We start from the raw sequence: 11,701 nt of genomic DNA, 5'->3' as shown, positions 1-11,701 counted from the left end.
TGTCGTAACAAGAAGACTTTGGCCTGCTTTAACAATTACAAGATAGAATCCAAAGGGAAAGCTGTATACTCAAAAGTGCCAATTTTTAGACGGTTTTGACTTGTATGGACACCCTTCAATCACATAGTAGTACTATTTACTCGCTTTCTAACCTTAAAAAAGAATATTAAAACTCCATTTGGCCTATTGTACTAGGTCACAGGACTGCAATAATCGCCAGCAGCAGCAATAGGGGATTCTGCCGACCGAAGTACCGTCTTGTTGGCATATCGGATCCTCCAAAAATTATGCATTTTTGGAAGATTCAACACAAGTGTGGCGATACTTTTGGAGGATGATTCGAGTAACATAGCCGACGACAAACATCCTTGTTTCATTGGCAGTAGCACTAATGTTGCAGGTGGCTAATTGCCTGTTTGGTCGAGCTTCTAAAATCAGCTTATTTTGATAAGTGCTTTTAGAAAAAAGTACTTTTGGTGAGAAACAATTTGTGTTTGACTACTTAGTTTGAAAAGTACTTTTGAGTAGCAATTAATGTTTGGCCAAACTTTTAAAAAGTGATTTTAAGTGTATTTTTCTCAAAAGTATTTTTGGGGATAAGCTATTTTTTTTTTTTTTTGCTTCTCCTCTGAAGCGCTTTTTTTTTTTCTTCCAAGAGCTTGGTCAAATACCTTAAATTTAAAGAAAAAGAATACTTTTAGCTCAAAAGAAACTTGACCAAACAGGTTATAAGTGTTGTCCTCTTTCTCATATATGTTACGCGTTTCAGTGGTCTTTAAATTGTACTTAACTGTAACATCCCTACCAACCTTGTCCTCTAGAAACCCCAAGTTTTAGGCGCTTGTTTGAATTAACAAGTAGTGTGTCATGTCCTTAGTCTTGAACTAAGTACACATGTGGCACTTGACAACTCGCTCACGATCTTGCACAATTTGCTCACGTTCTTGATATGCCAAGTCAGTTTTACTACACTTAAGAGCCCTAAGGAATGTTAGAACACATGAGAACTGCCAAAGGAAACTTTTGTATTAGAGAGAACTTGATTGTTTTGCTTGATGAATTTACAAATGAATGATCCCCTTTATATGCTAGTCTCGTAGGGACTAGAATGTAAATATTAATTATTACACAAGTCTTTAATATTTACAAGTAAGTCCATTCTCTAGAATTTCTACATAGCTAGAATCTTCCAAGGACTTTTTTAGCAACTTCATGGGGGTTCTTAGGTCTTCCACGAGAAATCTTCATATTTCTCTAGAACCTTTCCACATGTACTAATTTATTTCATATGTAAGTTTTTCATATCGTAAAAATATATGCTAAGTGGTACGTATATGGCATGATGACGTAACGGTCATGAGTAAGTGACTGATTATTACTTTCACTTTTGAATGCTGACTTAACCATTAACAAAGAAGAGTGAATTAAGTGGAGCTACCAGAGCACTGAGGGTTATACCTTTTGTGAAGTCAGTTTTTCATCAAACTTTAATTAGTCCAATAAATAGATAAGATCCGTAAAGTTAAGAAATTGGTGCCTAACAGAAGGTTATTGATTGAATATGGAACTGAGTAACGATTAATTACTTTCCTTTCTCATTTATTTAAGAGGAATCTTTATAAACCACTATAGTTCAGAGTTTAGTAATTATAATTTGCCTAATTACAATCCGTAACTATTATTTAATTGCTACTAACTTGTATCACTTGTATTCAAATGGGAAAAGAATACAATCTGTGCCAACTGTATTTATTTGCGTAACGAGTATTTATTTGCGCAACGAATATAACTAAGGCGAAATATAGGAAAATAAAGTGTTCTTGTTGAGAGTCGAACTCAAGACCTCCGTTAACTAAGCGGACGCTCGAATTAATTGAGCTACAAGAGCAATATTTTAGTTCAAAATAACTAATTTCTTATTTCATGAATTTGATATAAAATTCAAATATAGCTATGAATAGTAAATTTGCTAAAGTATAATTACGAATAATAAATAAAATGTACATGTTTGATGTGTCGCGTAATTTTCCCTTCATTTAATCAAGAAAAAAGAAAGGGCCAATTGAAAGCAGTGGATGAGAGATTATCGTGATAAGAATAAGAAAAGATTAGATCAATCAAAGGATTATTAGGAGTCCTCTGTCCCAAATCCACGTATCTAGCTTTTTAACAATTGAATTATCTCATCAACCACCAAAGAGTAAGACGGATGAGATTCTTCCACCCTTATTCCGATGTTTCGAATTTGAATTATGAATTTTTTTTTGTAGGGAACACTTTTTCGTAAATTGATCTTATGTAACGCATATTCGAATTAATCGAGATCTCATCACAGACTCCAATAGAAATAACGTAATTGGCTTTATAATACTTGTATGAGTCAAAATCTAACCAGACAAGAATCGGCGTGGAAAGAGACGGCGAAAAGTTACTTGGGACTGTCGTATCCATACCACGCTGTAATGACACACACCTCAGCCTTGTATTCAGAACGCCTGAGAGGCGAATTGGATGTTACAACATTTCAACGGGTCAGCACGTACTATAGTCAAATGACTTAAGTACTATGGTTAATGACCGTTGGGTAAGGGAGAAGACCTAGTATATAAACTAAGTGAAAAGAAGAAGAAAGGGGGCTGAACCAAATACATACACAGACATGTTCTCCTAGAGGAGGAGGGATCTTCATCTCTCTCCCCGTGAAGGAGAAAGAAGCAAGGAAGCTCAGATCCTCAATATATATCATTAGTCTCATCACATCAAATGTATGGGGTTCTACTTTGTTAAAGATCAGTGACCCTTTTCATCCATATATTCTTCATTGTTGTTTAATGTTCTGAAAATTGCCATCCTCTTCTTATATAATGAGATTTAATCAATATTACAGTTAAATTTTATGCTTGCTTTGTTTTCTTAGTCATATCTTCTATCTTAGATCTAGGGTAAATTATCTTTGGCTAGGATTTACCCAAAACCTTCTTAGTTAATTAATTTAACAAAAAGCTAAACACTTTTTGGTCAAACAATTTGGCGCCGTATGTGAGGATTTTCTAGCCAAAATCTTAGTTCCCTATAGATCTAAAGCCAGCCAAAGCATCACTTCCCAGTTGTCATAGCCTCACCATCTCAATATAAACACCAACTTGAAAAAGTGGTAGACAAGCTTTTGAAATAACCAAACCAATCAGGGTCAGATCTTTGCATGAAATCGAAATAATGTGTGATATCTATAAAAAATCCGCGTCTCGCTGTGGCAATGGTTTGGTACGTCGTACGAGTACTCAAAGTGGGATTACGGCCACTACGCACTTAGCACGTCCGCGATCCTATTCGTTATATTAACGTTATATATCGATAAATACTTCTACCTCTTAGGGAAGGACGATAGCCTACTGTGTGATTCTTTGAAATAACCGGCTTATCCTGCCTTATTTTTGTACCCGTATGCACAGTGAGTAATTTATGTACGGAGTATAACTTATGTTTCCCTTATTTTTGCGCATATCGGACGGGATTGTACCGGGACCCGAGCTCGAGATCCCAACGGGCAAAGTATGTCCAGCCCATAAGAAGCCTAGACGCCACTAACGACGAAGCCAAACACGAGGCTACCAAACCCGAAACTGCCATTTGAGTATGGGATAAAACGAGTTGTCCTACAGTGCCCTTCTCCCTTCGCTGACTTATCAGGTCAAGGTAACAGGCAATTTTGTTTGGGCTTAACTTGTCGTTTTTCTTTTTTGGATCGGGATAGGAACATGAGCATTCTTACAGGTGTGCGAACAAGGAAAAACGCCACCGAACACATCAGGACAACGTTCCGCATCATGCCATCCCGCAGGCAACGGTCGAGCAGAACCCTCCACACCGTACCATATTACAAAGAACGGACAAACGGCTCAGAACAAGCCGGCATTATTAAGAAAATCTCCATGACCTGGGACTGGGCGGTGAGCCCATAGAACATACACTATCCAACACAAGCAGAACATAGGCACAAAAATCTTGCACGGCTGCTCGCCATGACGATCTTGTGCCGGTTCAACCGACTAGATATTACGAATCACACCCGAACTTCGTTCGAAATTAATCAAGTCCCAGGGTGCCCAGAAGTACAAGCGACAAAATTCATCGCCCATCCCGCCAAAGAAGGGGCTAGATAGGCTGGGACTCACCCCGATGCACAGTACTCCAACGAAAGCAAAATTACACAAACTGGGACTTGCCCCGACGCACAGTACTCCAATGAAAGCAAAATTAAACAAATTGGGACTCCCCCCGACGCACAATACTCTCCAATGAAAGCAAAATTAAACGAATCGGGACTCACCCCGACGCACGCATACTCTATGCAGCAATGAGTAATGTTCTCCAATAAAAGTAATGCAACATGAAAATATCACCATCCCACCAAGCCCGCACATCGCCAAGCGAAAGGAAAGTTTGACTTCGCTCGAACTCACAACGGGTTACAATTTCGACCCCGCTCGAATTTACACCCTTACAGCCATCGGCGATCGCCAAGAGAAAGGAAAGTTCTACTTCGCTCGAACTCACAATGGGTTACAATTTTGACCTCGCTTGAATTTATACCCTTATGGCCATCGGCCATCGCCAAGCGAAAGGAAAGTTTGACTTTACTCGAACTCACAACGGGTTACAATTTCGACCTCGCTCGAATTTACACCCTTACGACCATCGGCCATCGCCAAACGAAGGGAAAGTTTGACTTCACTCGAACTCACAACGGGTTACAATCTCGTACTCGCTCGAATTTACACCCTTACGGCGGTCGGCCATCGCCAAGCGAAAGGAAAGTTCAACTTCGCTTGAACTCACAACGGGTTACAATCTCGACCTCGCTCTAATTTACACCCTTACGACCATCGGCCATTTCCAAGCGAAAGGAAAGTTCGACTTCGCTCGAACTCACAACGGGGTTACAATTTCGACCTCGCTCAAATTTACACCCCTACGGCCCCGACCATCGCCAAATGGATGTCTAAATTCGATCTCACTCGAATTAATAAGTCAAAGTTCGATGCCGTCGAATTCATAACGAGTCATAATTCGAACTCGCTTGAATTTATGCCCCTACGGTTCCCGTCCATTGCCAAGCCAAAGTAAAATTCGGCCTCGCTCGAATCTACAAGTCAAAACTCATTTCGCCCAAATTGGCAAATTAGAAGTCAACCTCGCTCGAATTTGCAGATCAAAAGTGACTTCATTCGAACTCACAAAACGAGATCCGATCTCACTCGGATCAGGTGAACTAAATTCGACCTCATTCGAATTCCCAATTAAAAATTAGGGACTCATCACGAGGAAATCTGAAGATTTTTTTCAAATAAGAGAAGAGAAAGAAAGTCAAAAGATATGTAACCAAAGGCAAATCGACTATTTTATTCAGAAGATGTACATGCGTAACAGCTGCGCCTTACGAAAGGCCAAAAACGGGCCCCCGAGAAAAAGATGAAAACAAACAACAAAAGAACAAAAAAAAAAACTAAGTACAAAAGTTGCAAAAAAAATTCATTCGGCATCATCTCCACCGCCGTTCTCCCCAGCATTGTCGTCATTAGAAGGAATACCATCTTCAATCTCAGCACCCTCACTGGCCTCCGGTATAGCAGGGTCATAACTGCAGGCAAGACGAGCCTCGCGTGCCTTCGCCCGAGCATCTTCAAAAGCGGCCTCAGGAATGCTCCCCGCCTCCTACAAGCCCTTATATATATCTCGTTGGGCCTCGGCATGACCCATAGCTCATACAAGCAGCGGGGGATTGCAGTAGAGGCAAATTCTTGAGGGCGGGTCTGAGCCAACAACTGCGCCTTCTTAGCCTCGAGGGTCGTAACTCGATCTCCTAGGCTCAAAGCATCCCGATCAAGTTCACCGATCTGCTCCTCGAGCTGTGCCTCCCTTAGTGTGGTCGTCGCCTTCTCGACTTCCAGCTCAGACCTAAGGACATAGATAGTGTCTTCCAACGGCGTCGCCCTCGCCAAAGCCGATACTCGAGCCCCCTCGGCTCTCTCCAACTCGGCCACCTTCTTTTCTAGCTCAGCCACTTTCTCCGTCCATTTCACGCTTAGGTCAGCGACTCTGGTGGCATTTTGTCCAAGCTCGGCTCGTAAGGACAACACCGTCGCCTAAAGGTCTTCGTACTCCACCGCAACCCCTTTGCCCACATCGAGCTCCTCGTCTTTGGCATTGGGTAACTCCTCGAGCTCACTGCATCTACTGATACACCACATCAATTCCTCGGCCCATTTTCTTCAACTCCTCCCTAACGGATTGAGCACTACCGCCCGCCCTAAGCTGCGCGTGCATCTCACGGCACTTGTTGTGATACCAACGATACTTCGCGGCCATTTTTAGAAAGACTCCGGCCCTAGTCTCAGCCCTACAAGCACTCTTGATATCCAGCATGTAAGTCTTAAAAATAGGAGGGAAGGAATCAGCAAAAGCAAAATAGCACAAAACAAAGAAAAGGGCGAAAGGAAACTCACCTTCAAGGCCATCCCGGCCACACCACGTGACAAAGTGGAATCATTGATCTCCCGAAGAGACTCACTTTCAGCGGCGGAATTGAGGCACCAACTCCACTGTGTCAACTCCACCGTGTCCTCCAACAGGTTAAAATCAGATGGAATCTCGAGCACACGAGAAGGACCTTCCGCCCGCACATCGACCCTGGTAAAGCCTTCCTCGAACATCCTCATGCCCTTAGGATCGACTTCGGAATCAGATTCGTAATCATGCACCACCACACCCTCCAACCTCTCATTAGCCGAAGAGGGGGCGCGACCCTACCAAGATGACGATGGATTGCTCGGAACAATCGCGGCAGCCCCCGAACTCTGTCCCCCTTCCACGGTGGTCTCTTCCATGATCAAAATAGGCGTCGCCTCCGCACCCAGGCCGGTGTTACCCCCAGCTTTAGATACCGCTAAATAGGGTCGCCCCTCGAGGACGTCTCAACCAAATATGCCCCCTCTGACAACCTCCGCCTCTTTGACGTCGCCTCTTCGCCACTGTTGCGAGAAGATTCGTAGTGTCTGATCGGAGAGCAACCTCCAAACGAACAAGTCCAATCGCTGACGTGGTCTGCCGAGCAACCAAACTTTGGGTGCCCTCACCCGCAATTGCCCTTGGAACAGGTCGGGCAGAGGGAGCCGGTTGGCAAAAAGCAAGCGCATGAGCTCTCACCCTTCTCACTCCTCTCTGACCTGCCAATGAGAGGAGATTCGACCAAACAAAGATAAGGCAAAAGGAACTACGAAGCAAAGAACAAAGCAACAAACCACGATGAGCCGACTCACCCACAAGAGGCTTGCGCCCAAAATTCTCATGGAAAGGCGCCCATTCGCGAATCCCCATCGTATGGGGGAGAATCACGCTCACCCACTCACGAATATCAACAACTAGCGGAGGAGGTGCTCTCTCGGTTACTAAATCCAAAACAAACCCTCAACGAGGTTATTAAAGGGAGACGACCGACAACTATCTTAAGAAAAATTGCATAAAGTAAAAAAGAAAAGAAGACCTACAGGCGAAATTCCACGTCTCAGGAAACCCCGCCGGGTTCGATACGACGTGCTTTGTTTGGACATAGAAGAAGCTCTCCCAAAAGTGGTGATTTTCCTTGTCATCCATCTTCACCACCAAACTCTTGGCTCCTCGGTGACGCATGTGAATCATCGTACCCCTAAAAAAATGGGGGGCGAATAGGTAAAGCATGTGTTGTAGAGAGATTCCTCGGTCAGCCAGCTCCGCGTACTTGATGAGCATGAGGAAAAGCTTGTATGCGTATGGAGAGAGTTAAGCCGGACACACCTCATAGAAGCGGCCAAAATCCACCACCAAGGAAGGAAGGGGAAGCGTGTACCCGATGACAAAGGGATACGTATAAAACTCACAGTAGCCCGGATGGTGTATATGCACTATGTCCTGATCCGCCGAAACCAGTTCAATGTGATCAGGGATCCCCCATTTGGCTTTGAATGTTGTGAGCACTGCAGCATCCATCCTAGAAAAAATAGGTTTTGGCTCATCTCCAGTAGGGCTATTGAAGTCGGTCCTCGCCTTCCTTGGGCAGGGAACCACCTCATCTACTGTCGGAAAACCCTCGTCCTCCGCTATCTCCACTCCCTTTTTGATTAGGGGTATATCATTTTTCGGCACCGGAGCACCGACAACTCTATCAGAGTTGGAAGAAGCATTAACCATCTTTTCTTTGATTAAAAGAAACGAGAATGATAAGGGAAAAAGGTAGTGGTCACAACAAATCCTAACAGAAGCAGAAATATGAGAAACTGAAGGAGAAGAAGAAGAGTTGCAAAAAATCTCTCTTGAGCGATTAAAAAGCGTAACATTCAAATGAAAGATTCTCCCCTATTTATAAAGATATAAATGCCCTGTGCGGTAAAATCAAATGCCGCCATTTAGAATGGCAGGGGAAATGACACAATGCATAGAAAACGTGCGCCATAATGACGCATGAGAAGTATTAATGACATTCTGAACTGACGTGACGGTCTGTCGCAGCTCTCGAAACGTCACGTCGCTACCTCGCCATGAGGTGCTCACCTCTCGCATAAAGCGTTCAGATTTATCCCAATTTTTGAATCAATAGAGTCCGCCCATCGAGCTCGCCAAGAAACCACCCCAACTTGGGAGTGACTGTATGGGTCAAAATCTGACCAGATAAGTACCAGCGTGAGAAAGGACGGCGAAAAGTTACTTGAGACTGTCGTATCCATACCGCACTGTAGCGATACGCACCTCGGCTACGGCCGAGGTCATGTATTCAGAACGCCAGAGAGGCGAATTTGATGTTACTGTATTTCAGGGGTCAGCCCGTAATATAGTCAAACGACTTAAGTACTATGGTTAATGACCGTTGGGTAAGGGAGAAGACCTTGTATATAAACTAAGTGAGAAGAAGAAGAAAGGGGGCTGAAACAAATACATACACAGACATGTTCTCCTAGAGGAGGAGGGATCTTCATCTCTCTCTCTCTCTCCGTGAAGGAGAAAGAAGCAAGGAAGCTCAGATCCTCAATATATATCGTTAGTCTCATCACATTAAATGTATGGGGTTCTACCTTGTTAAAGATCGGTGACCCTTTTTATCCATATATTCTTCATTGTTGTTTAATGTTCTGAAAATCTCCATTCTCTTCTTATATAATGAGATTTAATCAATATTACAATTAAATCTTATGCTTGCTTTGTTTGCTTAGTCAAATCTTCTATCTTAGATCTAAGATAAATTATCTCTGGTCAGGATTTACCCAAAATCTTCTTATTTAATTATAATTAATTTAACAAAAGGCTCAATACTTTTTGGTCAAAACAATACTAAATCAGATGTCAATATATTATAATCACAACGAGAAGAAAGAAAGTGGAAATTAAAACTTGAACAAAACAAAGGAAGTGATTGATGAATCACTATCTCCCTCTTGTTTAATTGGACCACAAGTCACTCTCGACACCCAAGTAGCTAATTCATGCACCACCGAGTCACCGACCAGCTAATTGTTTTTCATTTCCATAAGTCAAATTAAATTAAGATGTTTACGATTTAATTATTAATTAATCGTCCCACCTAAATATCCCCTCCACTTGGCAACAAACTAGTCATCGTCATCTTGATCATTTAGACAAATGTGCACGGTAGATCTTATTCCCCACACACTTACTACTTTAGTTGTGTTTCAAAAGCAGAGAACGCAGGACAACAATATAGAACCTAACATTTGGTTTAGGGAAAGGATTGCCCTCCAACAATAATAACAAATTCGACGTAATTTTATAAATATTGTTTAGAGAAAATAGGATGTGTGGAAACTATTTATAAAAGTAAAAATATTATTTTTGATAGACCATCAACTTAAGAAAAAATAATAAAAATAATAACAACAGTAAAATAAGATGATAAGAAAATTAAAACAAAAGAAAGAAATAATATTTCTTGGTTCAATTATACTCCGTCCCATCATATTTCTTGGCAGTTCTTGTTACTGTGTATACACGCGTATTCTTTTTTAATTCCATATTACTGTATGATAGTAGTATTATTTAAGAAGTGGGCTAGTTTTTCTTTTACTTCGATTTGTTCATACTTTTTAAATAACAATATTAATCAACAAAATCTATGGTTTGTGTATATTTTTAATGTGATTCAATATTTTTTTTAAAAGTACGAATTGAGAACGCTATATATACCCACAGCTGCTTCGGTGTCTCTATACATTCCCACCACCTCCATATAAATTTCATCTTTCTTTAATTTCTCCCTAGTCCTATTCTTTCTTATTCCTTTTTTTTTTGGTTGGAAGATGGAAGGAGGGTCATGTTGTTCAAGAATAGAGAAAAGGCAAAATAGCCAACAAGAGAAGCCATATAGAGGAATTCGTAAGAGGAAATGGGGAAAGTGGGTGGCAGAAATAAGAGAACCAAATAAAAGGACAAGAATTTGGCTAGGTTCTTACTCTTCTCCAGTAGCAGCTGCTCGTGCCTATGACACTGCTGTTTTTCACTTGAGAGGCCCTTCTGCTAAACTCAACTTCCCACAATTCATTGTTAATAATGAAAATCATCAACTTCACAACCAACTCTCTGCTTCTGATATTCGCAAGAAAGCTACTCAAGTTGGTGCCAAAGTGGATGCTAATTTGCAAACTGCAACCAATTCTACTGAGTCCAACTGGTTATCAATGAGGCCAGACTTAAATGAATATCCAACTCCAGAAACCTGGGAGGAATTAGCTATATAATTGAAGCCGCAGTTCTATATCTTTAATTTATGGCTATATAGATGCTTGTGATTCATGTTCTATGAACATAATCTGTAACTTTCATATAGTTGTACCTATCCACAAGAAATAACAACCCAACTAGCTAGCTATAGCCAATCTTGGTTTTAGTACTTAATTTGCTGTTGGGAGTTTGTAAAGTTTGATATTTAACGTTGTTTTCTTTCTTTTCCCAATCTTTATACTGTTCCATTCAATATTAGTGTATATGGTTGGAAGGACTTTGGGCTACCTGACGAGGCAGAGACCATAGAGTGGAAATGCAAGAGATGGGAATTGAATCATAACTCATCAGACACCAAGGATTGCTGAGATGGTCAAACACTTTCCCCTACAATTCCAGGCCGTGGGTTCGAATCATCAATAGCTCCAATAAAGAGGATCAAAAGGAAATCAAAGGGACAAGAAATTTAAAAAATAAAAAAACTCATAGCTCATCACTCAGCAATCATCAATCATCATCATAGAAGATAAAACAAATAGTACAATAATAAGGGTACTGGCTTAATTAATTTAGATTCACGTTGGACTAATTCATCCAAAGAGAGAAAACTTTATTTTTTTTTATTTATTTCATGACGTAAACTCATGATCTCTTATTAAAAGGATATAAATTCCATATTCCTACAATTAGTGATTCAAAGTTGCTATTAAGGGATGACAAGAATATCTCGTGCACATTTTACTCCTTGGGTTGTCCAAACTATATGTCGCCCCCGAGTATTTTTCGAATATTAGACTTTTGACTTGAATAATATGTTAGGTTGTTAATAATTAAAAATTTGATGACAGGGTATTATTTTGTATGAGCATATATTATTATGTTTAATAGTTAAATGGATCTTTCTACATTTTTTTCCTTTGAACATTATACAATTTTT

The 11,701-nt window shown here is 40.9% G+C and overlaps 1 protein-coding gene across 1 annotated transcript; it reads left to right on the top strand.

Annotated features, from left to right (window-relative positions):
* Positions 1-10,343: 10,343 nt before the first annotated feature.
* LOC107780883 (ethylene-responsive transcription factor RAP2-1-like) lies at positions 10,344-10,781 on the top strand. The gene has a single exon (XM_016601495.2). The coding sequence runs from the start codon at positions 10,344-10,346 to the stop codon at positions 10,779-10,781; it is 438 nt and encodes a 145-aa protein (XP_016456981.1).
* Positions 10,782-11,701: the final 920 nt, after the last annotated feature.

The sequence above is a fragment of the Nicotiana tabacum genome, chromosome 20 (assembly GCF_000715075.1).
Source record: "Nicotiana tabacum cultivar K326 chromosome 20, ASM71507v2, whole genome shotgun sequence".
In the NCBI taxonomy this organism is placed as follows: Eukaryota; Viridiplantae; Streptophyta; class Magnoliopsida; order Solanales; family Solanaceae; genus Nicotiana; species Nicotiana tabacum.
The sequence above is the reverse complement of the archived record's forward strand: the minus strand, read 5'-3'. Positions and strand labels throughout refer to the sequence as shown.